A 27,950-nucleotide genomic window follows, 5' to 3' on the forward strand; every position below is an offset into this window, starting at 1 on the left:
GTGTAGGACATTTTACTGTCAAATGTAAATATGTAAAATATCATAGCTCAATAAACCGATTTCTTTTTCTTTCAAATGTGACGTTAGTTTTGATTATTTTATTTACTCTTTAACTAGATTTAACGAGCTGATCCAGTTATCGGTATTCTACTGCTCAGGCCTGTTTGTGGGACTCGCGGGAAATTAAAACTAAATCGACATCAGCATCATCGACCATCAAAATAAAGCAAACGTGATGCCGTTGTAAGTCCAGTTCTTGTGTTTTACATTTAAGCAAGGGTTGACATTTAATCATACAAAACATTTATGTGAGAGAGTGTAACTGTCGACTCACAATCCATAGTAGTTTCGTGTTTTTTGCCTTAAGAGCTCGCCAAGACATGCTTTCTGGACAGGTTAGCTTTCTTGCTATGTTGAGCTAACCTTCCGAAAAGCTCCATTAACATTACACTAAACAACAAAGTGAAAGTACTATTATGTCTGAGATGCATATTCATTCTGCCGTGCGTGTGTCATGTCCAAAAGTGCAGGATGGACGACACTGTGACCGACATTCTCCAGTGTGAAGAGCAGCTGAGGACTACGCTTCACTGCGAAGACAAGGACAAGGTTCTGCCCACCAAATTACACACTTTAACCGTACAGACTGCCTTTAATCCTGTGTGTTGTGACTGAATATTATCATTACAGCTTCGCAGGAAATTGTTATATTTACAAAGAGAGTACCACAGGACCGCCCAGAGACTACAGGTTAGAGACTTTCTTTCAGCTTGCATCGACCATTACAGTTAGAAAGTTCTCTGCGTTCTATTGATGTGGTTCTCCTGACAGCGAGCTGAGCGTTCAGAAGCCGTGCAGAGGTGTGTGAGGAGCAGGATTACACAGCAATGCAATCATAAGAACCAGGAGGGACGAGAGGCCACAGACAATCCTCCTGATGACCCCTCTGTGCTGATCTCAACCACCACTCCTGCTCAAGATGCACAATGGAATGGACACGCTGGAGGTCATTTTAATTAACTACACTGGTGGTTTCTCTTGCAGTACATGGTCAAACTGACAATTAGATAGAAATTACCTTTCAAGCAACAGAGTTACTAGCTACCAGATGATATAAGTTGTAAGTGTGAACAGTATATGTGTATAATCTTAAATGTGAATGCTGTGCTTTCTCTTAGAAGTGGTGTTGTAAACCTAATAAAGCAGTTAGCATAATTATTATTATTTACCAATGTGAAAGGGTGAGATAGGGATCTTTGCAAATGAATGATTACATTACTTAATAAATACACTTTGCATGTTTTAATATTTTACGATATCCAACAGATTTTGAGAAACTCAGGAGCCGAGTTGTCGGATTTCTCCCTCCTCTGGATGCAGCTTGTCCACAAACTCCAATTTCCATTCATGAATCCACTACCGACGAAAGGCCTAGTCCCTCCCTGCGCCTGCGCTCTCGACGCAGTCGAATGCGTTGGGAAAGGCAGAGTTCATTAGTGGGTGTGAGCACAGATGGCAGTCAGAATGGGCAAGAGCCTAATGAAAGGATGGAGGCTGCTGCAACACAGACGACCAAAGGAGATAAAACAAAGCCGACAGAGGTTTTTAAAGAAAGTGAAGAGCTGTTTTCTGGTGAGGAGTCTCCTTCCCTGCTCCATACACACTCGAGTGCTGTTGGCCAAAATGAAGAGAGAGATGTAGAGGGAAAAGTCATACAAGTAGGACCTGAGCAAACGGACAAAGAGATCAAGCTGTCTATAGAAGCACAACAAGAAACACAGCCATTACTGTTAGCATGTAAATCTGCATTACGCAGGGAAGAAAGTGAACAAGAGGGAAAACAAACTGAAAGGAAGAAGGTGGGATTAGAGCAAAGCGAGGATGGACAGAGGGATGGATGTCTGCAGAGAGGCGCCAGAAATGTTGATATGGTTGTAGAAGATGGAAAAGAATGTGAAAAAGGTGTTAAAGAAGATAAAATAAACATAGATCAGGGAGACTCTGTTACAAAGGGAGTTGGTCTTCTGGAGTCGTGTACTTTGGTGGAGGGACTACTTTTTCCTGCAGAGTACTACGTGCGTACCACGAGACGCATGACGTCTTCACAGAGTCAGCCTGACATGCAGGCCGTCATACTCTCTCAGCTGAACATTGGACGACATCGTAGAAGACGGGGCAATGGAAGAAGACTCGCACACAGCGGGGGGTCAAATAGCCAAACATCTGATTCAGTCGGACCTTGTAGCAAATCCAAGGAGGCTGACATGTCTGACGAGACAAACCGTCAAAGCTCCAGTGAGAATTCAGGTCGAGTCCCAGATGGCCAAATTAAAACAGATGCTTGTTTTTCTGCAGCAGATTCTACTTCTCGTCCGGCGAGAGGACAGAAGAGGAGGAGAGGGAGAGGCAGGGGGCGGCCTCACACCCCTCGGTGCTCTTTTAGCCCAGTCACCAGGCCACAAGGACTTGAACATACCTCAGATAATCCCCAACTCACAAACAGCCCGGTCTTACTTTCTCCTTCACCTTACAGAACCACAGTCTTGCCTTGTCCTTTGCCCTGTTCAGCTGATGAATCAAAGTCTTTTTTAACTGGTCCAGTACCAGACGATAAGCAACACTTGATCACACCCAGCTCTGCTTCTGAACATGTGGCTGGTATGACTGGAACTAAAAACAGCCCTGCATCTGGACAGAACAGGAGGAACAGATCCTCCCAGCTGAGTGGAAGTAAGACTTGTTTTAATACAGATTGTTATTCAGTTAAACGCAATTTCCTTCTACATGAGCTACAGTGAATATTATAGGTCCAGCTTGTTTGAAGCTATACTCAGTTGTTCCTGTTATAAAAGTAAAGGTACTTTTAAAAATAAAGGTACTAATTTTGTTTTACTTTATGCCCTGCAGGTCAAGAGAGCTGTCATTCTTTCACCATGCCCTCTCCGCCTGCTGCAACAGCTCTTCCTCTGCCCTCTCTGTCCCTAGGCTCATTGCTTAAAGACCTGATTAAGTTTGATGTTCAGCAAGATTTCCATCTTCCTGATGACCAGTTTGCCTCCCTGAAGCTACACAAGCTCCATCAAGTTGCCGTGGAAACAGGAGTTGAACACTTTTCATCACCATCTTATTGCACACGGAGGAGCGTCCGGCAGTTTGTGTTAAATCACAGCGGCGGCGATGCAATCACGCCACTTCCGGTCCCGTGCGGCTCCACGCCCACTCTCCCATCTTCACCCGATACAAATAAAGCAAGCCCCTTCTCTACTCCATCTGTAGGAGTCCAGAACGCACTGATGGCGCCTGATACTACACAGGGATTTGACCAAGAGAAGACAGAAGGGTCCCAGACTGAGAGCTGGGGTCTCGCTGCCTCGCCAGAATCTGTGTCAGCGATGGGAGGACGCGCTGCTGACCGTGTCGATCAGTGTCAGGAGCAAGATGCTGAACTGACACATCGTCCTGGGAAATTCCATCCCGAGGAGACGCAGGGCTTTACAAACCTCACAGACGACGGAGCTCTTCCCAAAACCCCCTCTTTTAGTTGCCAGTCGGAGAGAACTGTCAAGGAACCTCCTGACACCAAAGAGACAAATAAATGCTGTGACCCACACACGAGTCCCTGCATGGACAATAAGAATCAGAGCTCTTCCCTCCGGTCACAGCTACTGCTGAGTCCTCTTCTGGCATCAACTCTCTCCACAACCGCGCACCTTCACTCCTCCATCCTCTCCTCCAGCCCCACACTACCATCACTAGGAGTTACCCCCCAGACCGAGGCCGATGCCCTTCCTTTCGCATCGTCGCCCTCTGCTCCAAACCTCATCCCGCCTCCCCCTCATAGCCCCTCCACTCAGGCCCTCCCCCCTCCGCCTCTGTCACCCCGCCCATACATCCCCCCCAGCCAGCCTCCCACATGCATAGCCAGTCAGGTCCAGGCCTCGTCTCGGCCCGTTCACCTGGCTGAACCTGCAAACGAGACGCACGGCTCAAACATCCAATCTGAGGGTCCTGAGGGAAATCGAGGCTTTAAGACAGAGGCAGAAGATGAAGACTTCAAGAGCTGCACGCAAACTTTAAAGGTACCAGGTTTATATGTTGTAGTTAGAATGCAGTTCAAGCAGATAAAACAACAACATGGTGATTTTTGTGTGCATGTTTGCGTACAGTCTCCATCGGGCGGCTGCCTGGTCGACGCATGCTGCCTTCCTGGATCTTTGGGTCATTTGCACGTGGCAGCAGCTGGAAAGTGGGCTGTGTGCCTCTGGACCCAAACTTCAGATTCTGATTGGAGCTTAGTGCACACCTGGTCCTTTAATGAGGTGAGTGTGTGGGCATGTTTGCACAGATGTGTGTTTTTTGAGTCATATGTGCTGGTTTTGCTGATTTTTAATCTGTATCTGACAAGTTTTAATGCTTATTTTCTGTCTGCAGATGGTGATCAATATCTTTCCTGTTGCTGATGCTGCTGGGCTGATTTGTGTGACTCTGGGCCAGTTAGAAATCAGAGAAGTGAGGTAAGTGAATGCAACACGCTAAGCTAAAACGTTACCAGCCGAAAAACGCAGAAATAAAGATACATGTCCGTGTCAACAGGGTGCTGTCGTGCTCCAGTCTCTCACAAGTGTCGCTCTGTGACGGTTTGGTACAAACTGTCGCGGCTCTGTCCAAATCCAGAGTCGTGACCTCAACACATTCAGCATCTGGCTCTGCATTGCGGGTGTTTACGCTGTCAGAAAGCGGCAGGTAACACGTAGAATGTTGGTGATGTTTCTTGTATTGCACTGTGGCTGCATCACACTGCCGTCTCTCTCTCTCTCTCTCTCTCTCTGTGTCTCTCCACCCATCAGCACATCAAGCTCTCAGCCTCTTGTGTCTCCTGGCATTTGTGTTGGTGCTCTCTCCCCGGTCCACGGGCTTCCAGATGCTCTGATTGGCACAGATGACAGCGAACGACTCTTCATCTGGTAGGCAAGATCGTAACTGACAGGTTTTCGTTATTGTAGAATCGGGTTGAACGAGTATTTAAAAACATGTCTATTTGGAAATCACAGGAATTTAGATACTGGGCAGCTGCTGCAGAAAGTTCTCCTTGGAGATGGTTTCTCCCACGTAGCCTGTCTCAGAGGATACTCGTACAGCGTGAGTGTGTGTGAGGGGCTGATGAGATGATCTGCTGGCAGTTTGGAGGATTTTTATTTGCCTGTGTTGCACAGGGAGTATTATTTGTCCTGCTGCAGCATCAGTTCCTCAGCTCCCACCAGGAAGGAGGAGGAGAGGTTCCAGTGAAGAAAAGGACGAATATGGGCCTGCTCTCCTTGGTGGCCGTCAACCCTCTCAGTGGGAAGTCCGTCCTGGCTACTCGGTTGTACCCACCCAGCACCTGGTCCAGCCGGTGAGTTGAGGGCCATCGAAGGCTCATGCCTGCAGCGTTGTTGCCTTCATGGCGTTAGGTCACTCCTCGGTTGACATCCAGCTCTTCATCCAAAACGTCTTAATCACTTTGCCAGTCAGACTTATGTACTTTGCTGCGTGTGCTGTGTTACCGCTACACTCCCTTGTGTTCTTCAGGCTGTCTGATGTGGATGTCGACGACCGCAGCGTGGTGGGTTTAAGTCAGAACGGCTGTGTCTGCGTGTGGGAGCTTGGGCGCAGAGGGGTCCCAAGGACGGTGAGGGCTCCCGAGAGTGAAGGCTGGCAGCTGGCTCGCTGGGGGGGAGGAGGGACGCTGTTAACTGGACACCACAACGGTGATGTGACTTTACACTGCTGCAGGAAGAATCTGATTGGAGTACAAACACTTTAATCAAAACCAGTGTTTTTCTGTCCCTGTGACAATGTTCAAATGGCGATTTTAATTGATTTAGAGATGCTTTTTAAGGTGAGCCGCCGTTCTTCCTTCACTTGAACTGATTTGAGGTTTTAAGCTGACAAATTCTGGATTCATACTGACATTACTCCAGACTAAACCTCCGTTACTCTTTCATGAAACGGCATGAAAACACACTGGCCTGCTGTGTTTCGAGATGTTTGGCTTTTAAAATAGTTTGAAATGAACTTTTATCACTGCTTCGTTGTTACTTAAGTATAGAGTTTGTATATTTAAAGAAAAAAAAGGTTTACAGAGTTTCTTTTAATTGTTTGCATTAAATATGTGTGAAATACACTGTATTTTTTTACCTTTTTCATGCTACCTAAGCGAATTTTCTCTTAAATATTGTCGGGCCATTTTAGGAGATGCACATTTATGAAATGCATTTTATGGATAAGGCTAAACATTTGCATCTTGATGATTGCATTGCTAAAAATTCTAGTGTCTGAAATTTCATACCAGTATTGAAATTATTAACCCTTTTAAAAACTCCAAAATACTTCAACTGTGATTGTAGTCAATTATATTTCTGTCTGTTAAAGTGTCCTCAAGGAAGAAAAGTGACTTTTCTTCTCAGGCTGGTTTTACTGTTTTGGGGATCTGAATGGAAAAAGCAGTCTTATTTAACTTTAATCTCCACTTTGGAACAATTAGCAGTGACATAAATGACTATATTTCAGGGTATATGAATAACTTTGTTATTCCAAATATTAACTATACTGTAATGGGTTATCAGGAAACATGGACTCTTATTTCCAATTTTCTTGGTTTAAATCATTTACAGGTTACTTCTGTTCAATGCTATGTCCATTTAAAACAAGCAGATATATTTTAAATCTTTAGGTCTTTTTAATAAAAAGGGAAAAGCAACTCCTTTGAGAAAGTTTATTTGAACTTGGGAATTAAAGAATTAAAATCTTTAACATGTACATATATTTAGTGGTATGTACACATTTGGGCATCTTGTACATATAAGAGTAAAGTAAAACTGGAAACAATGTACATGATGAAGACATTACATGGTTCTCCACAAAGACAAACACATAAAAACAGACAAAACAGCAGAAAAAGATCATTTCTCACCCACACAATCTCCAAGTTGCAAACCTCAGTCGTGTTTAGTTTAGAATACAAAGAACCATGAACATATTTTGAAGGACAAGATGATTCCAGGCGTTTCCTATTTCTACTACGTTGTCTGATTTTATTCCAGCAAGAACATTAAAATGCTTTTGTACAGTATTAAAACTACTGGCAGATCATCCCACAATAATCCTAAAGTAAAAGAGCATTTACAGGGTCTGGACTCTGGGAGGCAGACAGGAAGAAGCAGTCAGTGATTAAAGACCAGAGTGAACGAGTGGTACGAGTCGGTCTAACACAGCCGGGTAGGATTATCTGTCCAGCAGCTTCTCCACCATCAGCTTGGCGTAGCGAAGGCGGCTGGCCAGCTCCTTACTGCAGCCAAACTCCTCCAGCAGAGACAGTTTGTAGGTGCGGAAGTCTCGTTTCTCGTCAATGTAGGTCACCGCAGCCATGAGGGGGCACAGGATGAGCTTGGTGTGGTCCTGACGGGTGGGACAGCCAGAGCGTTTTTTCTCTTTCAACCAAAACCTCGACAAGCAAAGGGTTTGAATAGATAACTCACCTGGAAGAAGTTGATCTGGACGGTGCCGTTGCTCAGGTGCAGGACAATGGCGCTCTTGGTTCTGAACCAGAGGGACAGATAGGGCAGCCTCGCCAGCTCGTCTCCTTCCCGCCGTGCGATGTTGGCGCCGGCCTTCAGCAGGTGCTCGCTCATGTAATTGCGGAAATATTTCAGCAGCGTTATCTGCAGGCCAAAAAGGAAATGAGTACACCGGATGATTTCCTGTGATGAAGCTAAAAACAAGATTTCCCACCTTCTTGTTGAGAGTTGGAGGGTACGAGCGGACGTTGAGGTAGGATTCAGCAGCCATCTTGTCAATGTACTGCAGACTGTCTCCATCGGCGTACATGATGAGACGCGTGTAGTCGTTAAACAGGACGCCTACGCTGTTGTCACACAGCTGGTAGCCTGAAATACAGACACGTTACCATAACAGCCTTGGAACTTTGAGATCTTCATGTACTTAGTCTGAAGTGCTTACCTAAACCATATTTATCAGAGTAGTCGACCCATTTGCTGATCCAGAAGATGGGAATACAGGCGGGGTCCTCTGCCTCTTCTGGAAAGAAACACAAAAATGCAATTAGTACTGAAATGCAAAGACTATCGCCCAAAAAGAGGAGCCAAGGGGAGTCCGTCACCTTGGCAGACGACGGCCTTCTCGGAGGGTTTGGCTGCAATGAGAACGTTCAGCTGCTGCAACATGTCCTTCAGGTGGTTTTCTGCTGGCTCGGGCTCCCTGGAGAGAAAAGACAACCCCTCATTTAAGAATCCTTGATTAACTGAAGCAAATATGGACGCTGGTGTCAATAGCGGGAGAGAGTTTAAGACGTCTCTTACCTTTGCATGGGCTCCTCCTTCACGTCCACCTTTTCTGTGCCTGCTGGAAAGAAGAGCTTCACCATCAAATCCTGTGGATACTGAATATCTGGATACATTTAGTGTCTCGAGATCATTACCCTTGTTGTTAATGGCGGCGAGAGGGCGTCTCTGATTCAGCTCTGCCGCGGCGGACGGCCCCATTGAAAAACGAGGCGGCACCGTGAGGCAAGTAGTGGGCAGGCGTGAGGGGACGTAGCCCGATGCAAAGAACTCATCTGCCTGCACGTCACAAATGGTCGGCCTCTGAGTCGGGTCGGCATGCAACATCCTCTTGATGAGGGACGTTGCCGCTGGGTTGATGTGCTGCAGAGATAGTTGTAAATCCAGGTTAAGAGGAGTCTGCAAAGAATATATGATTTGCATGCTATTCACAGAAATACAGGCAGGCCATCTCACCCAGGGGATGGTGTAGCTGTTCTTCTTTATGCGATTGTAGGTCTCCTTCAGACAGGAAGTCTCAAAGGGGGGCTTACCCACCAACAATGTATACCTGGTGGAGTAAAGACGGTGACCATTTTGAGCTGGTTGGTCGAAAAATCATGAGTTTGCTTTGTTTTTGACTGCGTATTGTGACTTACAATATACATCCAAGAGACCAAATGTCCACTTCATAGCTGTGGCCTTTCTTGCAGAGCACCTCCGGTGCAATGTAGTTGGGCGTGCCACACAGAGTCTTCTTCCTCTCACCATCGAACTCAATCCTGGTGGCCAAACCAAAATCCCCTAATCAAGAGAAACACATTAGTAAAGCTGGACAACAGGTTGTCTACATTCCTTAAAAAACAAAAGACTATTTCCACTGCAGACGCCATATTGTTTGTGTACGTGTGTCCAAATACTCTCGATCTTACCGATCTTGACCTCCATGTCGTCATTGAGGAAGATGTTCCCCAGCTTCAGGTCTCTGTGAATGACTCTGTTGTTGTGCAGGTAATGGACTCCCTTCAGAAGCTGGGTCATGTAGTAGCGGGCTTCAGGCTCCGTCACAGCTTTGCGACGCTTGTGCAGCTCCAACAAGGACTGGGAGAGATGATTATTTCAATTAAAGGAGTGATCATTTAATTATTAAGTAAATTTGGGGGGGAAACGTCATTTGATTTTCTTTGAGGACCATCAGGGCCAACGGCCCTTTGAAAGGAAAGATAACATGAATGCTCGCTCACCCTTCTCCTGCAGATCTCCAGGACGACAAACACGAAGTCGTCGTCCTCGAAAAAGCCGTGAAACCCCACGATGTTGGCATGGTCGAGACTTTTGTGAATGGCGATTTCGGAAGTCATCTTCTCCCTCTGGTGTTGCTTCAGGATCAGGGACTTTGGCACAATCTTCCCGGCGAACGTCTGCTTCGTCTCCAGGTCGGTGATTTCGTAGCATTTGGCGAAACCACCTTTCCCCAGGAACCGTCCCCTTGCGTATCTTCTCATGGTGCGTGGATCTACCAGAACATCTGGGATTTCTTTGAGAGGAGCCGATTTGGGGTCGACATGTGCCGACGGGTTCGTCGGCTTCGCAATGCCTGCACTCATTTTAGACTTAATCACAACTCGGCTCTAATAGAAACGACAGGAAAAAAATCCTCAGTGTTTTCTAAAAAATATATATATATATATATCTTAATGGTTGAAACTACCGCTAACTCCCTCGATGCTGACGTTAGTTTAGCTGCAAGCTAGCTTGATCCCATATATTAAAATTAAACACCAAAGTTACTCAAAATTTGACTAAACGATTAAAAAATAGAACGTGCAAGTTCCAGATTTAAAAAAACAAACAAGACATGAAACTAATCGCAGACTTATCCCTCGGTGGTTGTAGCGTTGTGGGCTGCGTCAACAGCTTCTGAAAGAAGTTTAAAATGCTGCCACGGTCGTTAGAGTCCTCTCTGATTGGCTGGTCTGATTTGAATTCAGAGGCGGCAAAGCATCGTGGGAAACTCGTCATGGAATCAGCCAATCATTGAGCCAGAAGGGCACATTCCATGGTTTGATTCGTCAAATTCTTTGTGCTTGGGAAATGTAGTTAGAGTGGATTTTAAACATTTAAATCGCTGTTTGTCATAACCCGATGTTATGAGTTATTTTGGAATTTTAAGTTTGTAGAGGAGACATTTTTAAAACAATTTACAAACGTAAATGTGTCAGAACTTTACGAATGATTGAAAGTAACAATACTGAAAGAATCATACCATACCATACCATACATACCATACCATACCATACCATACCATACCATACCATACCATACCATACCATAATGGGCACACAGAAGAGGCTTCCAGAAACAGCATTAATATGATCCCATTTTTCACTTCTATATATCTCTCCTCTTTAAAGTTGAGGCATAAAAACAGGTGTTTTTTTTAAATGCATCACTTCCTTTTTGTTGATTTCATGCAATACAGATGCATTATCTACCTGTATTCAATTACATTGTAGAGCTAACAACAGCAGAATATAACAGTAGCTTGAATCTAGTGTCTTTCTGTGTGTGTGTGTGTGTGTGTGTGTGTGTGTGTGTGTGTGTGTGTGTGTGTGTGATTGTGCATGTGCATGTGTATGTACAGTATCATCTCAAATGAAACCATTTGGATTAATTCAAATGGAGGGCCATTTTCTGATCTAAATATTCCCCCTGCATGTAAACAATGGATGATGTTTGCTATTATAGGACTGAAGAGGAAGGAAATTAAAGGCTCATGTTCTGTCAATTTATTCATGATTCAAATATTAGAATTTCAAATTTGTGTGGATATTGCTATTTTAAGCACAATGTTTGGCTCCATTGGGACTACAATGAATACATAATTATTTATTTTACTAAAAGCGCTCTTAAACATAGCTCTAAGTGACCAGGAACCAATAAATTTACTCCCTGCTGTTCTCAGTTAAGGTCAAACATACTTTGGATCTCTCACACCCATTTATTGACTTGTGATAATAGTGGATTTGAGGTCAGCACTATTTACTTTTGTCAATTAATGTAGCTTTACTGCGACCAAACACAAAATGAACAAGTGCAGTACATCACAAACCAATAATATCAAAATATACATTAGGGGCATTATTATAATTTCATGACTGCATTTATTGGAAACAAAATTTACTCTCTTAGTTTATGATGCCTCAACACCTTTAAGAGTCCCAAGTCCTTTTAAAAGTACAAACAGACTACATGCGGGCGCGGTGCATGTACCACATTACGCGTAGTCCAGCTGTCCAGTGTTCTTATGACAGGATACAGCTGCTATTCTTCTTCAGTGGTGGTCTTTTCGTGACAGATGTCGTGCACTGTCTTCCTCTGCGCCTCCACACAGCAGGGCTCAATCGCTCTGTCGATTTCACCCGTTGCAGCAGCGCCCGGAACACACCGACCGCGTTTCCACCGGTGCGCGCGGATGCCTCCACGAAGTCGGCGTCCCACTGATCCTCCACGGTGGCCATGACGTCGGCCGCCGGCAGCACGCGACCCTCGAGCTCGCTTAGGTCCGCCTTGCTGCCCACCACGACGATCGGCGCGCCTTTACCGCCCCGCAGCTGCAGAATCTCGTCGCGCAGCCGTTGCACCTCCGCCAGGGAGCCCGGGTCATCCACCGCGTACACGAGGGCGAACGCGTCACTGTGCCGGATGCACAGCTCCCGCATGGCCGGGAACGAGTAGCTGCCACTCGTGTCCAGGATCTCCAGGCGCACCTTACCACCGGACCCCGTCACCGCATACTCCAGCACGTGAAGCTCATCCACGGTGCGCGTGTATTTGCGCTCGAAGCTGTCGTGGAGGAAACGGTGGATGAGCGCAGACTTTCCGACCCCTGCCGCCCCGAGGAACACCAGCCGGACCGTGTTCGTGCGCGCAGGTGGAGACATGATGGTGTGAGCCGGTGTGAACAGCTGTTCTCTCCAGCTGGATGTTGTTCCCCTTGAAAACGCAACAGGCCTTAAAGGCTGGCCACAGCTGGCCACATCTGGCCGGTACCACCCACCTATCTAAGTGACGCTGAAATGAATATGCCCTTAACAAGATGCAGTTCATTTAATAAAAACAAAAACCAAGCAAACATATAACAACTACTACTCACACCTTCCGATGAAACAACAACCTGTAAATTTGAGCAACAATTTTATTGCCGGATATCAATCAGCAGACGGAACTCATGTCCACGGTGCCAGTAATCGGGGTAGAAACCACTCGTTGATTTTAATATTGCTTTGTTAGTGTATCTGTCGGAATAAATAACAGCCAGAAGCCTCACAGCCATAAACCTGCTGCTGTTGTCAAACATAAACATGCAGCCACGTGCAACAGGTATGAATCATGGAAGGTTTTCTCTTTTATAATCACAAAACCAAGTCACGCAGCACCCGAGCACCGGGATGTGTTGTATAAAAGTTGGACAAATATTTTGCTGTGTTTTATAGATTTCACTGTCTATTAAGGAGAGAAAACAATGTCCTGCACGTGTTTCTTCACGTGGACATAAGTAGAAACTGACGATTTGTCATTGTTTACATTCAGGTGTCTGTTTAGTGTGTTTGATAACTTATCACTTTCCTTGAAGGTTAATAATTTCTGTATATTATGAATGAGTAATGCCAACATTTAAAAGAACAATCAATAATATTTTGACATAAAATTATCCATCCACATGCGTCTCTTTTCCTTCAATTTGAACTTTTTTGACACGTAATTATGAACATTTTAAAAAGTCAATGGGAAATTCAGTTCACATTATCAACAATAGGTGGCAGCAAACAACAGGAATGGATGAGATTATTGATCAGGAACCACCTTTAACCAGCGTATTTTGCCAATAACGTTTAAGAGATCAAGTTGTAGACTGCTTGGATTTCATATAAGATGATAAACTGTCAAGGATCATGTTTCAAATTCCTTTAAATTGGTACTGTATATGCAGAGGTTTCATGATCTCAGAATAAATTCTTTCTTAAGTCTTTTTGTTTTTGACAACTTCTCCTTTCCTCTGCTGCGGTGCAATATTAGCAATTTCTAGTGGTGAAATCTGATTGCTGTGAGTTTTCTCATTGATACTGATGGTTTGTTTACACAGACTAGGTGTCAACATGTATGTATGATGAATTATTATTTCATATTGCCTTTTTATGCTAATCAGTGTATTGGAGGTTTAGGATTATTGATCAATGCCAGTCACATCTCAGAACATTGCTCTTCTTCGAGCTCCATCCTTGCCATTTTTGTTACCATGACAACAAGACCGGGTAACGGAGATAAAGGATGCGTGTTGATAAAAATACACATCTGAGCGATGACATTATGAATAACTATCTCTGCATGAGGACAGTGAAAGTGGAGTAGGTTGCTTCCCTCCTCTTCTACCCTGCTTCAAATTCCTTTTCTTGGCTCATGGAAGCCTCAGGAGACATGATACAGACCTCTCAGTCTGTGTCCTACACACTATAGTCCCTAACAAAGCATGACAATGATTTTTTTCATTCGGAACTCTAAATTAAGACTCTAAATAAAGCCTGACTCTAAATTAAGATTATGTTTGATTGAGGTTGGAAATAAAGGGGCCATGAAAGAACAAAGGGCGGCATCAAGGTGAAGCCAATGTGAAAGGAGTATCCTCAGCATTTTTGAGCATTTCAGCTTGTCTGCAAATGTCTTGTGCTTAATTGGAAACATCCAGACTTTCAGAATCTGAGGTAATGCCAGCATGCTGATGCACTTGCAAAGGGAATTGATGGTGATGATGTTGTAAATGTGCAGGTGCTGAACATTTGAGAAAGAAAGGCTGGTGCTGATTGACATAACAGAGGATCTGATAAGTGACTGCAATTAACTCTGAGACAACATGACTCAGCAAAATGGAGGTACAAAAGAGAAACCATTCATTAGTGTTTAAACAACGCACCCAGAACAATCAGAAGGTCCATGAGATGGAAAAAAATCTTTATTTGGGAGTTCAAAATTTAAAAGGTAACACGCAAAAAAGAATTGACATGGAAGGCACAGGCAAGACCACTCGTCCTCAGTTGGAAATTTTATCGCAACAGAGTTCTTTCAGATTTGTGCAAGTTTACAGAATCCAAGTTGGACAAAGATGTTTTCTGCATTAGAATGCGTACACATGTGCTTAAATTCTTTATAAAACAACTGAAAAAATGCACTAATTTCAGGAAGTTGGGAGAACACACAGAGGTAAATCAAATCCATCAAGAGAGGAAAGCTGGAGAGTTGCAGCAATCATTAACACAAATTCGTACTAAAGTTCCCATGACTACAATTTTGGAGTACTGACAAAGAAAGCTTTATTTACAGCAGAAATGTGGAGCAGGGACAGCCTTTATCTAATGTATGTTGTGCTTTAAAGTTTGAAGGAGAGGAGTTAAACACAGCCGGGGTTCAATAGGAGCAGGTTTAGATATTGTGAGTACTGTAAGTTACTACACCAGTAGTGCCACAAATAAAAACAACAACACCCATGGTGCTTTGCTGCCATGATGTCCAGTTTACCTACTTCATTTCACACTAAACACACAAGCACACACACTCACACGAACACACACACAATCCCTCACACAGCAGGAAAGTCCAACTGTGCTTTCTTAATATTCCCAGAGTGTGGCGCTCTCCAGGGAGTCAGCACTGGCCTTAAGACCTCCAGCATGGTCTCCTTTGAGGTACTTTCCCCCCAGTGCCCGTATGGCCACCTTGTTGAGGTCGCAGAACTGGAAGAGGAACTGGACAGGAGTGGAGTTGCTGCACACCACTGCTGTGTCGTCTCCAACACACCAGTACTTCCCCTGGGAGTCTGCAACAAGCACCAATCATATGATGCTTAGCACTCAAGCACACCAACAGGAAGAACAGAACGCACTTGACACATTTTAACAGGGACCATCGGCACCATTGATTTGTATTCGATTTTGTGTGTCTCAAGATGGCGAACCTTTAAGGGAATAAGCTCCATTGTGGAACTCCAGCTGGAAAACGTCATACGATGCTCGGTTGGAGTCCAGACTCGCCATTCCGGCCTTACGAGCTCCGATGAATCCGTGCTCTCCACGGAGGACGATGATTGGACGGTTGATGAGTTTCATCAGGAACTGCTCAGCCTCCGCTGTGCAGAAGGGATGAATGGGATAATGAAACATGCCCCCCTTGTTTCCCGAAGGAGTTATGTTTGATCGTCAAACACGAAGAGACAAAAATGATGTGCTGCTCCTAATTCTGTGTTTACTCTCTTCTCTTTGAGGGTGGGTGAGTATTTCCTGGCACTCTGAGAGCATCATCTCACCTGCATTATCAACAGTAGCAGCCAGTTGACCATTCTTCTTAGCCACCACGTATTTCCCATTAGCTGCACGCACGCACACTTGACCATCACGCCATTCCAGTTCAAATAAGCCATTGCTTGACCTGCAACGAAAACCCCCCATTGAAGATATCAGCATTTCGGTTTTCAATGTGGCAGCGTCCAAGGATTACAAGTGTGTGCATGTGTGTGGTTACTTGGTGGAGGCAGTACACTGCAGTCCTCCACTGGCTGTCAGAGTCCAGTATTTTCCAGCAGCAGTTCTGAAGGCACACTTCCTGTCCTCGCGGCTCATCTCCATCTGGAAGACTTCTTGGTCCCCTTCCTCATCCTGATTGGCTGACAGGTCAATACCTGGAAAAGGTTAGAGAGACGGAGCACCGTGAACCTCTGCTTGTCCAGCTGTTGACGGAGTGATGTCACCAATGTTCTCCAGGGAATTGCTGCTCCCACTGATGAACCAGGCCTCCACCAGACAAATCTCTCAAGGATCCTGATAAAGAGCCTGAGACCTTTGACCCCAGGCAGCAGGACAGAGGCATCCTCAAATGTTTCTGCTTTACTGGTATGACAGTGATAACAGTGGGACAGCTAGTTTGTATTAGATGTGTACATTTGTGGGTCTCTGTCATGTAATCAGACACACAATGCCATAATAATGATTTGTGCATTTCTTCAAAATAATCTTGCTGAAACTGGTGCAGGATAAGTGAAAACAGCGCACCAAGTAAGACCCTCCAGGCTAAAATGAAATCTTTAATTATCTAATAATTCTCTGACTTCCTCACTTTGAGTGACACAGTTCATGCTATGATAGATGGACTCATCAGACTTCTATATAGGGCAGGTTTGATAGAGCTCTGACGAACTAGATCCTTATAAAGGCCTGAAACTGGACTTGGATAAACTGGTGTGGATCAGGGTGAGACGGCTCTTCACTGGCTGACACAATAAACTGTTTTCCCTTCTAATACTGGTGAACAAAATGCCTGTGGGTTGTCCTCCAAAAATGATGTGCGTTATTGATTTATTTTGGCCATGTGCGAGTATGTGTGTGTGTGTGTGTTACATTAGGGTGAATTTTAAATAAAAGACCTTGTCACAAGTCACCAAGTTACTGACCTACAAAGGCCCAATTCAAACAAAGATTAGCTTACTTCTCCCACAATCCATCTCTCCTGGAATGTACACTCGGACACAGACCCCCCACACATGCACCCACACACACACACACACACACACACACACACACACACCCACACGCACATGCACACTCTCCCTCTCTCTGTTTTTCTGCATGCATTTGCTGTGTATTGACTACAGGGGTAACTATACTCTCAATAATGGGTCATGGTGGCAGCACAGAGTCACTGAGGTCATCCAGACAAAGAGGTTTCATGTGGCCAAAAAAAAAATTCAGATTCAGCCTGAGTCATTCCTCCTCGCTCTCACTGTCCCCCTCCATTTTCTGCCTTTGTGTTCACACAAAAACACCCTGCCTATTTTCTGTCTATATTTTCACATCATTCTGTGTTAAAGAAAGATGCATAAGCGCAGGGTTCGACCGGACCAGAAGCCCCAATGCGGGGCTAGAATTACTGCAGAAAAATGTTAAGCTTGGCCAAAAAAAAGGGAGGGGAGAGGAGTGAGGGCACGATAATGAAGAACACATGGTGAGGAAAATAAAGACTATAAGTCCAGCCTGCAAAGCGCATAAGCACATCAGGCAACAGCTGCATGTTAAACATGCCCAGCTATGCGGTGACTTCATGTGAAGAGTGAAACGGTCCCCGTGTGTCTGGGAGCCTCACCTTGTCTGGTGGAGACGTTTCTCTCGTTACCTGCAGTCAGCACGACCTGTGCGTGGCTGCGCTCCAGGCCAAACAGTTCATCCTTCCCCACCCGACTGCTTTTCCCAGACTTCAGCGTGCCGGTTGGTCCCACAGGCGCCAAGTAGCGGCCGTTGCAGTCGCGGAATGCCACTTTTCCGGAGAGGAACTCCAGCATGAAGCTGGTGTCCTTGTCCGTCTTGGTGGCCAGGGTCCCGTCATTGCGCAGGAAGCGGTTATCAGAGGTTTCCAGGTGGTAACGCTGATCACGGTACACCAGGGTTATAAGAGAATCGACCCCCCAGGGAATGTCGCGGTTTACTGACACCTCCTGCCGCTCCCCTTGCGCGCTCAAGTGGGCGAAACGCTTGCGCGCAAAGCTGTAAAGGTTAACCTGCGGGTGCACGGCCAGGTGCACGCTCCATTTCTCTGCAGGCGAGACAGCCTGCGCGAAGCAGGTAATCCGGTCCTCGCTGCCACCGAGGTACCGGCCATGGGGCTCCGACTGCAGAGACCACCGCCCGTCTTCGTGCGCAGTGATAACGAAGCGGCAGTCCCGGCCGCGCGTCTCGCTGTCCGCAGTCACGTTGCCGTCTTTGTCCGTGGCGAGGTAGCGGCCCAGGTGGGAGAGGAGGAACACGGCGTTGCCGTCCTCGGCGGTCTGCTCCAGGGTCCAGGTCTGTTTCTTTTTCAGGCTGCTGGCTGAGGCGTTGATCTTAAAGCCGAAAGTCTCCGCCGTCAGATACTTCCCCGCGCTGTTGATGAGCCCCAGAGGGATCTGCAGCAGGTCCCCGTCGGCGCCGTTTGCAGACATGATGGCTGTCGAAGGTGTCAGAAAAGAAAAGAGAGGCTGCGGAGGATTGGAGAGAGCGGACAGACAGGGAGTGCGTGTGGAGGTGTCTGAAGAGGGAGGCAGAGAGGGAGAGCTGCTCTGTGATGACTGATGATGATGAGCGTCCCCTGACTGCAGATCCAGCCCACCACGCTGGAGTTGCAGGGGGCGAAGAACCGGGGCTTTTCCCGCACCCAATAAAAGGATCCGTCAACTAAAACCAGCCTGCTGCCATAAATACAAACACAAAAATGCAAGAATAATCCAATCCAGGTCCAACAACTATTGTTTTTTCCACCCATCCACCCACACACCCACACCCACACACACACCGCCTCTAATTGAAGTCTGCTCACCATCAGTTCCACATGGATTGACCCATTCATTCTCTGACAGAACACTGTTTGTCTTCAGGCCCTTCTGCGTGCTGAAGACCCTGATGTAAAGTTTGGTGACGAGCTAAAAGGTGAACATCTTTTCTCATGCGCATGACATTTAAGAATAATCTGACTATAATAGTGGACAGAACTCAACCTAATGTGACTAAATGGGAGGTGGGAGAAAGGCTAAAGTCGTTTGTGTCAGAAATGTTAACATCAGGGCTGCGGCATTGAACAAAGCTGCATTTCTGGAATCAGACAAGGAAATGGTGTCAGTTTCCTTTGTCAGTGTCAGTTGTTTCCTGATCTTGTGGTTTCACCTGTGTGGACAAACTTACGCTTCCTCTCTGGGCCCATGGGGGAGTGGGTGTGTCTTCCTCTTTTCCTTTAATACAATCAAAGTTGGTGCCATTAATCTTCAGCTAAACAGCAAACCTAAACCACCAGCACAATCCTGTGAATGTTAACTGTATTTGACTCTATACAATCAGACCTTGGACCAGTAGGTTCAGACCTCGACAGACCTGCAATTTGAGGAACTCCTGTCATAGTGAAAGGTTTAGAGCTCGAAGGGCATTTGCATACATGTCTTAGCTTTCGTGAAGGTGTTAACATTTATGCAAACCAGTTCATGTTTCTGTGTTGCGGAATTCACAAAACTGCTGCATGATAAAACAAATAGCGCATCTTAAAATAGGTGCTTGTCTAACTGTCATGTGTAGGGATCAAAACTGGGTTGGAGTAAGGAAAATCTGGATACCATTTGGAAAATCTGGAGTTGGACGGCACATGCCACACATGCCAAATCCGCCACCCGCCACGGGTGGCGGATTTGGAAAAGTTCCGCCTGCTCCGATGCAGACAAGAGCGCCCCCTTCTGAGAACCATTGAGAATGCATGTGTGTGTGTATCTGTGTGTGTGTTCTTTTTCTTGATTCTCTTGTTTCTCTTTGTTGTTTTTATCCTTTGTGAGGCACTTTGTGCTGCCCAGTGTATGAAAAGTGCCATATAAATAAAGATTGAATTGAATTGAATCCATCCATCCATCCAAGCAGAAGTCAGTCATTCAAAATTTTCTGTCACAACTAACATTGTTACAATACAGATTAAATAGGCACACATTTTTTACAGTTTTCTGATTAATCTGAGCCATAGTTTTTTGTATTTATTAATAACGTTTAATATATGCACATTTCAATCTATCTTAACACTTTTTTAAAAACAGCAATGTACGTGCAGTATAGTATGACGCCCACTAGGTGGGAGAGATGCTGCATGTGAACGAGCATTTTTCCCCCACACAAAATAAGCTAAATAACATGGGCAGAACTTAGGTGCATGACACATTACTTCAAAATTTTTTAGTACATTTAACACCTTCAGAATCAACCAGTACATCAAACCAGTTGGTGTATTGAAATTGATGAGCTTTATTAAAGTTAGAGAAGGAAAAAAATGACTTTTTAGAATAATTTCTTAAATATATTGAACTGACAGCACTCTTCCAAGTAAATTGCCCAAGTCACTGTTCTTGAGCTTTCAAGGGATTTGTTTGTCCAGCAATGCAAAAATATCCTTGTGATGCCTGACTGTGTGGGTCTCCACCACCTGTGTAAACACTTGGATTGAGAACATGATACAGTACCAACAGGTCAGTTTTCTCGACAGACTCTCAGGCAATAGTGAACATGGAAAGAAACAAAGAAAACAGAAGCAGAGAAAATGGTCTGAAAGAAATGTACTTGTATCATTAATATTTTATCTCTTTGCATACTGTGTTCTGTGTCTATGCAGCAATTGCATACTGCATAAGAGAAAGAAAATATTAACTTTCTGTGAAAGTGTCTCATGGGGAATTCAACCCCAATATAATTTGCCGAAATTTTAGACTTTAAATCGAAAACAGACTTACTAAAAACTCGTTATGCACACTTTTTCTCAAGGCAGATATTCGATTAACATGTTATGCACTTAACGTAGACTCAGGATAATAGAGTTGCTTTGAGATGAAGAGTTGAGATAAAAATTGAGAAACTTTCTCCCTGAGATTCTCCCTGAATGCACCTTTTTGCAGAAAGGCATGACAGTATTTGCATCTTTATGAACAATGAAGCAGAAATGAAAATTAAATAAAAATAATTACATAATAATAATAACATCTATTTTTTGCAGGTAGTACTATGATTGCGTGGGACTAATTGATCCTGTTAATACCCTTTGACCAATGGTCTACGGAAAGAAATGAGTCAGGGGGTTGGCCGCAACGTGGTTTGGGGTTTTAGCTTCGTCAAGCTAATCACAGCTAATTGTGTATGCGGCTTAAGATTTCAACACAAAGTTTGTCGTTTTCTTACACCGTATTATAACACATAGTATTTAATTTGTCTCGCTACCTCAAATTGAATTTGACAGAATTGAAATAATTTATCGTATTTTGCGGCACTTTTACTCCCATTTCCGTGGAAACCGTCCTAGTTTATTTGTTGGTCTCTTAATTTGAAGGCGTCTTCCGCAGTTTCCGGTGTAGCTCGAGCTTTATTAGCTAGTTCCACAGATCACAACAGCTGCCTGGTTGCTCAGACGACTCTATCTGCAACACTGAAGCCAAAACAATCATCTTCAACATTTTACCTTGTCTTTTACCAGCTATGACCGCCATTGTCCGTCAGCAGCGGATCATGCGGAAAATCCACAGTGTTGGAGACAACAAACTGGAGTTGTAGCAAAGCTAACATCTTAGTAGCTCATGTTTTTACTATTAGCAAGAGGTTGGGCAACCTGAAGTGCGCGTTTGGCGTGGGGACAGAAGATGAGAGGTTTACACACTGTAAAAGCCAAGTTTTCCAACTTAACGTAACGTTTGTTCGCCAGCAATGTCCGTCTCGACTGCCAAGCTGTCCCTGGAGGTGAGTGATGTTCAGACGGATGAGGACTGCGACGAGCTGGTAGGTCCCGATCCATGTTCCCTTTTCACCACAGCTGCTGACTTTGTCCTCGGTTCTGCAGACCCTGTCTTTAAACAACACATTTATCTTCTGTCGGTGCAAAAAGGCGGCCGTTTATGATGACAGTGACCATTAATCTCTGATAAATTACCGTTTTATTTGGTTGGAATCAGAGCACAAAAAAATTAATAATATATATTTTTAAAAATCACCCATAATAAACAGGAAAAGCTAAAATTCCGTTTATAAGAATAACTTTCTGTACTGTGTTGTTACTAAAACATGAATAATTGAATGCTTCATTGAGCATTGACATTGTTTTGTTTTTGTTTTTTAGAAAAATCTTTTTAATTGTAGTCATGCTGACAACTATTTTGTCGACTATATAGGTGGACGATGGATTCTGTTTCTCAGCTGATGTTTCAGATAAGGTAAAAAAAATTAAAATCAAATTACATGTTATTTTTTTTAATACAGCAATGTTTTAACTCTTCATTATATTATTAATATTCTCCATTATTGTCATATTAAGATCAGAGACCAGAGAACTAGATGGAAACATTCTTCTGGCAAGCCGCCTCCTCCAAGTAAGACCTACTCCACTGCTCTTTGGTGGTTTTTCTAGGAAAATCTCACATCACAAGTTGGTTTACATTTAATTTGAACCTCTGCAGGATCTCCATACTGCTCTAGTCTGAATAGGAAACCTAGAAGAGTTGCAGTGGCAGCCTGGAGACTACCAAGGTCTTCTCTGGGGGACTCCAGAGGGGCCACACCTGGAGAGAGCAGCCTGACTCGCCTCACATTCCCCAGCAACGGCCACAGTAAGACACACACACACACACACACACACACACACACACACACACACACACACACACACAGCAGATATCAGTATCTGCTCTCAGGAGGATGGAGTTCAGGTGAAGAGAGCAAAGTGAGAAATCCAGACTAATTTTGTTCCCATCAAAACTGCTTTGTGTGAGGAGAAGTACATCATTGCTTTAACATAAAAAGCCATTAACTGAAAGCAAACAAAAAATACAAACTCCCCCAATGGCCACCTCTGTGAAAGTGGCTCTCGTGACTGACGTGTGACTAGTTTTTTGTATACAACACGAATACTATGTTTGCCTTTATTATCATCTTCAGAACCATCCCAGACGCTCCGGTCAGAGTACAATGCTACACCAGAGCTTTTCAAACAGACCTCGAGCCTGAGGAAACCCAAAAATCACTCTGGCTCCAACGGTGAGACTGAAAGTGTAGATCTGTCAGAATGAAAAACTGAAATGAATTAAAAGATTCTCAGAACAATATAGCCAACTTAAATTTTTATAAAAATTATATTTCAACTCCCTATTGAGTATGTTATCACCACGATCCACCTAGAAAAGCTGAAAGAACAAGCTTGTAATAGTAAAAACTGAAATGAGACATAACAGACTAATCTGTTAATTTGTCAAACACCCTTCAGTTTTTCACATTTGGAAGGTTAGATTGCTCTGACTCTCTTTGTGTGTGCGTGTGAGAGTGTGTGTATTTTTTGAAAAACCTTTGCTCATTTGTTGCTTCATTTTGCAGGCGTCACCCTCAGCGCAGATGACTACAGAGAGAAGGAGGACATGTACGATGAGATTATTCGCCTCAAGAAGGTCAGAGTCATACACAGATAAACTAAAGGAGGATTATTGACAGTTTCTGTTTGTGATTATTTATTTATGTACTCTATATACTTGCATGTTTGAGTGTGAGCAAGTTTTTGATCACTCTCTGCAGAGTCTTCAGGCCCACAAGTCTGACAACCAGCAACTGAAAGTCAAACTACGCCGCCTGGAGGAGGATAACGCCAAAAGAGAGAAACAGATAGAAGAACTGTTGGATCCTACAAAAGTAAGAGTATGCTGTAAATTTTCATGGATAAAAATGTTAAAGGTTTTTAACTTCTTTTGTCTTCAGGGATCTGAGTATACTCGTAGTTTAGTGGACAAGAAAAAAGATGGAAGTGTGGTGAGTACGCTCATCCTCCACATTAATATACACAGATTAAAAAAAAAAATCCATATTGTGTGTGCTTTTAAATGTGGTCCAGGTTGTAAATGGGCTGAAACAGAGGATTTTGAAGCTGGAACAGCAGTGTCGAGAAAAAGAAAATGCTTTGAGGTATGACTACCCTCACCCAGCTTTAATTGATTTTAACATGAGCATGAAGTTGATAAAGGTTGTTTTCTGTTTTCCACAGTAAACTACAAAGTGAGCTCAGAACCACCAGCCTGGATGAGCTGAAGATCACAGTTGAAACCTACTTTCAAGAGGTAGAATGTCTCCCTTAAAGAATGCTGCTGCCTACATCTGCAGTAAATGTGTTAACATGTCCAGGTTTTCCAAAACACAAGACAGGGGAAAAAAGCTAAGAAAATCTTTGCATCTCATATTTCAGATCCAGAGACTGAGGATTCTTCTGGAGGCTGCAGAAAAGAAGTATGTTTCTGCCCATCAGTTTCACTATCTGTGTTATTTTGTTGCATTATAAAAGGATCAGGGTAAGATAACTGGATCTAAATTAGTCGTCAGATGTTCCAACACTGGTTTATTTAATATGAAGTGAACTTTGAATTAATGTAATTTGTCTTCTTCCGTTCTTTTATAAAGAAAAAAAACCCAAACATGGATTTCAGCTTTAAAGATTATATGACAAAATAAACTCATGGCAATCGAGGATGCCGTACAATTGATCCCCAGACACATTAAGAGTTTCATGAAAGCCATACGTGTTTCTGTGAAGCCTCTTCCAATGTGTTCCTGAAACCAGTCCTATCAAAACTAACACACAAGAGCAGACACTTTTCCTTTAAACATCCTGGGTGCATGTAGATTTCTAACATGCACAACTAAAATTTGTGTTCTGTTTGTTAACTTAATTCAAACAGGACATTTGTATTTAAGGTGCTTTAATTTCTCCTCACGTCATGGTGTACAACATTGTCCTTTGTTGTCTGCGTCTTAAACCTCGTTTGCAGTAGTCGAGCAGAGAGTCGATGCTCCCAAAGGCAGCAGAAAGTGCTGAACTCTGCGCTTCATCGTCTGTCCGAGAACCTGAAGGAGCTGCAGCAGGAGAACTCGATACTCAGAGAGGAGCTCAACACGGAGAGTCCTGCAGGAGGACTCAAAGGTGCGTTCCTTAACTTTACACGCTCTCAAACACTGATTATTTTCCTTCAAACAATCCTTCAAATAAACACACGTGCTGCAATAAGGAGTGATGCACCATTGAGATGCTGAACCCTGAGCTGTCTCCTAGGTTACAGAGAATGGAGTAAACAGAGGCTGCTGAGAAGGCTGCTGGAAGTCGAGACGGTGAGAGAAATCGTGACTAACTGTCCATGTAAACACCGACTGTCAGATTTTAAAGAATTATCGCGACCGTGACGACTCCTCTCTCCTCCTATCAGAGGCTGGAGGACAGCAGAAGACACACCCACACAGCCAAACGCAGAGGCCAATTGGAGCAGGGGGTCCAGACCATGCCCACTGAGATGCAGGGGTTTACCATGGCAACAGAGGCAGTGTTCTCCGTGGGAACGATGACTGAGGAAGAAGAGGAGATCTCTGGCCTGAAAGACCTTCTTAGCCAACTGGAGAAGATGAGGGCGGAGCTTCAACAAACACTGTCTCATAAAGAGTGAGCAAGCAGCAACTTTAATAGTTATAATTTAAATAATTAAGTTTATTTTCAGACTATAATAAATGTTAAATGCCTACTTTTTTATTTCTGGGGCCAGAGGACAACAGTTACTGTTTACACACACACATCTACTATATATAATGTATACACACACTGCACTATATTTTTACACCTTCTGAATCTGTTTTTTAGTGATGAACTGAGACGTCTGAGGACTGAAAAAGAAGACTTACATAAGGAAACAGAACGTTGGAAAGCTGAACAGATAAAAGAGCGGGACGAAGAGCGACAGCAGCATAAGTGCGTTCAGCTGATTCTAGACATTTGTTCTATCCATATCTTCCCAGTTTCACAGGGAAGGTGTTGCAAAGCTGCTAAAAAGAAATATCAAAAGTGACTCTGCTCACATATTTGGCACCATAATAAAGAGCAGCTTGCTAATGTGAACATATGCTGCTTTTAGTTTATCTCACAATGAAAGAATTTCAGAAAAGGCAGCTGGTTGTATTTGTGTTTGTGTTTACCAGGATGGAGTTAGAGCAGCTGATGGCACAGATCCAAACTCTAGAAGAGAGAATAAAACCTGCACAGGCTGAGCTCTCTTCTGACTTAGCTGCATCACCAAAGAACGATGACATCACACAGGCTGGAACAGGGCTGGAAGAGAGAGAAGAGAAGGATGTTGGCGGTACAGAAGAGGAGGGAGTAGGTGAAGGTTTGCATGCAGAGTGGAGCAAAAGAGAGGGCGCATCGGTAGTGATTCAGAGAAACTGGAGGGAACACAGAGAAAGGGTATGTTGCTAAAAGATCAAGAAATAAAGAGACAAAATGAGTTTGGTCTCTTTTAATCTGTGTCTGCACTCAATGTGAAGGACATGGCGATGCTGCAGTCAGCATTCAGAGGCCACCTCAGCAGAGAGGCACTGCTCAAGCATCTGCTGGAAGATCTGCAGAACAAGGTTTCATCCACACACACGCACACACGCACACACTAAATCACATAAACGTACACAGCCATCATTCCTGCTCACGGTGTATTCTAACTCTTCTGAAGAGTATTTCCTTTTCTTTTGTTCCCTTCTCTTTGTTTCCTCCTTTGCAGGCTGTAGAAGCGACAAACACCAACACGGTGGAGGGGCAGCTGGATGGGGTCACCCTGACGTTGATCCAGTCGGCTTTTCGGGGCCACCTAGCCCGTTGCACACCCGAAATGAAGAGGTACAGACCTGAGAGATTTGAAACGAACACACTCATACTGTATGTGGCCATGCATCATGTGTGTGATTATTTGTGCCTCAGCTTTGGGTCCTCAGTGCCTCCTCTGATGGGAAATGCCTCACCAGTGCAGAGAGGAGCTCAATCTGTACATCATGCTGACAGAACAGGTGAAAATTATTGTTAATTATTAGTAGTATCACGTGATCCCCTTGTTTTAGAAAGAACGTAGAGTAAATACACTGTTTATTCAGCCACGTTAAGGTGTCCGTCAATGATAGGTCTTGATGTTTGACTGGACCTCCATTACACCCTCCTGCTTTTAATCTATTCATCATCCATTCATTTTTTATAAGACACACTGAATTTTGTTGTTCAAAACAAAACAGAGGCTTAAATTTACATAGAAATGGAGCCAAATTAAATACTTTCCACTGGAAGCAAAGGAGGTTTGAATGACTAGTTGCTGTATACATTATGTTGTTGCCAAGCTGATAAATACATCTGGGAAGATGGTGAGGGAGAAAAGCCATGGCTGTCCTCTAGTTTGTACCCCTCCAGGACAAAATCCAGAAATGGTTAGAGAGAGATGGTGCACTGCTCTTTTTCAAAAAGCTCAGAAGACCTTTTGAATAAGATGCTATTATGAATACTCCGTGATTTTCCGTATTTGAGTTATTGTGCACATACTACACATCTTCTAGACCAAATGGAACTTCGAACCACAGCCGAATCCAGTGGAGCCGCTGCACTTGACTCCGATGACTCCGATGACATCATTGTGTCTCCGTCACGTCCTCTGAGGAGCCGAGAGGTCTTGATGTTATAGATCCTCTCTCAACTGTTTGGCAACATCGTCCTCCTTATGTGCACATATTTATGGTTCAGACTCTTCTTGGATCTGTTTCCTGTGGAATGAATGTTTTCTTTACAGAAGTCATGCTGAACTTTGGGATACTTTTATACTCAGTTTCCATGCCTTGGTTTTTACATTTCAGCCAAATTTCAAGTGCCTAATACCATCAAAACACAAATTGGTTTTACTTTTGGGTTTTTTTTGTGATCTAATTCAACTACATCTTTGTAAATGCACAAATTATTGTTAGTCCATAATGTAAAATCATATATATGTACTTCATAAATTATGATCAACAGATGCACTGTTGTAACAAACTGTGAATAAATTATGAATCATTCTGCCGCAACACTAAACACAATAAAACAGATGACACACATTCATCACTGGCTGGGCTGCCGCTTAAGATGGATTAATATTTCTGAAAGATGAAATAAAAGTTTGATTCATAGAAAAAACTGCCAAAACCGCAAATGAAAAGTTATTATATGGTGAAACCAATTTACTTTGATTCC

The 27,950-nt window shown here is 43.9% G+C and overlaps 5 protein-coding genes and 1 long non-coding RNA gene across 7 annotated transcripts; 3 read left to right on the forward strand and 3 right to left on the reverse strand.

Annotated features, from left to right (window-relative positions):
- The first annotated feature begins 147 nt into the window (after positions 1 to 147).
- palb2 (partner and localizer of BRCA2) lies at positions 148 to 6,166 on the forward strand. The gene is made up of 13 exons (XM_057034742.1): positions 148 to 243; positions 526 to 609; positions 691 to 750; positions 832 to 1,006; positions 1,327 to 2,730; positions 2,908 to 4,079; positions 4,167 to 4,319; positions 4,432 to 4,514; positions 4,594 to 4,743; positions 4,848 to 4,964; positions 5,052 to 5,139; positions 5,214 to 5,392; positions 5,569 to 6,166. The coding sequence occupies exons 2-13, from the start codon at positions 532 to 534 to the stop codon at positions 5,801 to 5,803; spliced, it is 3,894 nt and encodes a 1,297-aa protein (XP_056890722.1). The 5' UTR covers positions 148 to 243; positions 526 to 531; the 3' UTR covers positions 5,804 to 6,166.
- An 879-nt stretch (positions 6,167 to 7,045) lies between these two features.
- On the reverse strand, positions 7,046 to 10,262 carry plk1 (polo-like kinase 1 (Drosophila)). Of its 2 annotated transcripts, none has more exons than XM_057034811.1 (11): positions 9,563 to 10,262; positions 9,251 to 9,419; positions 8,978 to 9,122; positions 8,796 to 8,889; positions 8,477 to 8,702; positions 8,358 to 8,397; positions 8,159 to 8,256; positions 7,999 to 8,076; positions 7,771 to 7,925; positions 7,518 to 7,700; positions 7,046 to 7,437 (listed from the first exon to the last, which is right to left on the reverse strand). In XM_057034811.1, the coding sequence occupies exons 1-11, from the start codon at positions 9,923 to 9,925 to the stop codon at positions 7,264 to 7,266; spliced, it is 1,725 nt and encodes a 574-aa protein (XP_056890791.1). In that variant the 5' UTR covers positions 9,926 to 10,262; the 3' UTR covers positions 7,046 to 7,263. The 2 variants fall into 2 exon arrangements, with proteins under 2 accessions (XP_056890791.1, XP_056890790.1); XM_057034810.1 differs by having other exon boundaries at positions 8,358 to 8,400; positions 9,563 to 10,261.
- Positions 10,263 to 11,305: 1,043 nt separating this feature from the next.
- rasd3 (RASD family member 3) lies at positions 11,306 to 14,256 on the reverse strand. Its single transcript, XM_057034907.1, has one exon. The coding sequence runs from the start codon at positions 12,260 to 12,262 to the stop codon at positions 11,624 to 11,626; it is 639 nt and encodes a 212-aa protein (XP_056890887.1). The 5' UTR covers positions 12,263 to 14,256; the 3' UTR covers positions 11,306 to 11,623.
- A 50-nt stretch (positions 14,257 to 14,306) lies between these two features.
- Positions 14,307 to 18,488, reverse strand: LOC130526853 (fascin-like). Its single transcript, XM_057034833.1, has 5 exons — positions 17,505 to 18,488; positions 15,891 to 16,047; positions 15,676 to 15,797; positions 15,328 to 15,498; positions 14,307 to 15,189 (listed from the first exon to the last, which is right to left on the reverse strand). The coding sequence occupies exons 1-5, from the start codon at positions 18,334 to 18,336 to the stop codon at positions 14,984 to 14,986; spliced, it is 1,488 nt and encodes a 495-aa protein (XP_056890813.1). The 5' UTR covers positions 18,337 to 18,488; the 3' UTR covers positions 14,307 to 14,983.
- On the forward strand, positions 18,488 to 19,526 carry LOC130526924 (uncharacterized). The gene is made up of 3 exons (XR_008950889.1): positions 18,488 to 18,627; positions 18,769 to 18,820; positions 19,457 to 19,526. It is a non-coding gene; the product is annotated as an uncharacterized LOC130526924 (long non-coding RNA).
- A 1,643-nt stretch (positions 19,527 to 21,169) lies between these two features.
- iqce (IQ motif containing E) lies at positions 21,170 to 27,893 on the forward strand. Its single transcript, XM_057034791.1, has 20 exons — positions 21,170 to 21,679; positions 22,069 to 22,110; positions 22,212 to 22,266; positions 22,354 to 22,503; positions 22,832 to 22,930; positions 23,264 to 23,334; positions 23,459 to 23,572; positions 23,639 to 23,689; positions 23,772 to 23,842; positions 23,922 to 23,994; positions 24,120 to 24,160; positions 24,700 to 24,851; positions 24,981 to 25,036; positions 25,132 to 25,361; positions 25,557 to 25,664; positions 25,892 to 26,156; positions 26,237 to 26,323; positions 26,467 to 26,582; positions 26,664 to 26,749; positions 27,284 to 27,893. The coding sequence occupies exons 1-20, from the start codon at positions 21,608 to 21,610 to the stop codon at positions 27,406 to 27,408; spliced, it is 2,064 nt and encodes a 687-aa protein (XP_056890771.1). The 5' UTR covers positions 21,170 to 21,607; the 3' UTR covers positions 27,409 to 27,893.
- The last annotated feature ends 57 nt before the right edge of the window (positions 27,894 to 27,950 follow it).

The sequence above is a fragment of the Takifugu flavidus genome, chromosome 6 (assembly GCF_003711565.1).
Source record: "Takifugu flavidus isolate HTHZ2018 chromosome 6, ASM371156v2, whole genome shotgun sequence".
NCBI classification, from domain to species: domain Eukaryota; kingdom Metazoa; phylum Chordata; class Actinopteri; order Tetraodontiformes; family Tetraodontidae; genus Takifugu; species Takifugu flavidus.

Excerpts from the sequence above, each read along its gene's own strand:
- palb2 (XM_057034742.1), top strand. The coding sequence starts at position 532 with ATGGACGACACTGTGACCGACATTCTCCAGTGTGAAGAGCAGCTGAGG. Across the intron at positions 4,080-4,166 it reads GCTGCACGCAAACTTTAAAG|TCTCCATCGGGCGGCTGCCT; the intron begins GTACCAGGTTTA and ends GTTTGCGTACAG. Across the intron at positions 4,515-4,593 it reads TTAGAAATCAGAGAAGTGAG|GGTGCTGTCGTGCTCCAGTC; the intron begins GTAAGTGAATGC and ends CCGTGTCAACAG.
- plk1 (XM_057034810.1), bottom strand. The coding sequence starts at position 9,925 with ATGAGTGCAGGCATTGCGAAGCCGACGAACCCGTCGGCACATGTCGAC. Across the intron at positions 8,890-8,977 it reads TGGTCTCTTGGATGTATATT|GTATACATTGTTGGTGGGTA; the intron begins GTAAGTCACAAT and ends TTACTCCACCAG. Across the intron at positions 7,438-7,517 it reads TCCAGATCAACTTCTTCCAG|GACCACACCAAGCTCATCCT; the intron begins GTGAGTTATCTA and ends CCCACCCGTCAG.
- rasd3 (XM_057034907.1), bottom strand. The coding sequence starts at position 12,262 with ATGTCTCCACCTGCGCGCACGAACACGGTCCGGCTGGTGTTCCTCGGG.
- LOC130526853 (XM_057034833.1), bottom strand. The coding sequence starts at position 18,336 with ATGTCTGCAAACGGCGCCGACGGGGACCTGCTGCAGATCCCTCTGGGG. Across the intron at positions 16,048-17,504 it reads AAACGTCTCCACCAGACAAG|GTATTGACCTGTCAGCCAAT; the intron begins GTGAGGCTCCCA and ends AACCTTTTCCAG. Across the intron at positions 15,190-15,327 it reads TGGAGCTTATTCCCTTAAAG|ACTCCCAGGGGAAGTACTGG; the intron begins GTTCGCCATCTT and ends TGCTTGTTGCAG.
- iqce (XM_057034791.1), top strand. The coding sequence starts at position 21,608 with ATGTCCGTCTCGACTGCCAAGCTGTCCCTGGAGGTGAGTGATGTTCAG. Across the intron at positions 21,680-22,068 it reads ATGAGGACTGCGACGAGCTG|GTGGACGATGGATTCTGTTT; the intron begins GTAGGTCCCGAT and ends TCGACTATATAG. Across the intron at positions 24,161-24,699 it reads CTGGAGGCTGCAGAAAAGAA|TAGTCGAGCAGAGAGTCGAT; the intron begins GTATGTTTCTGC and ends CCTCGTTTGCAG.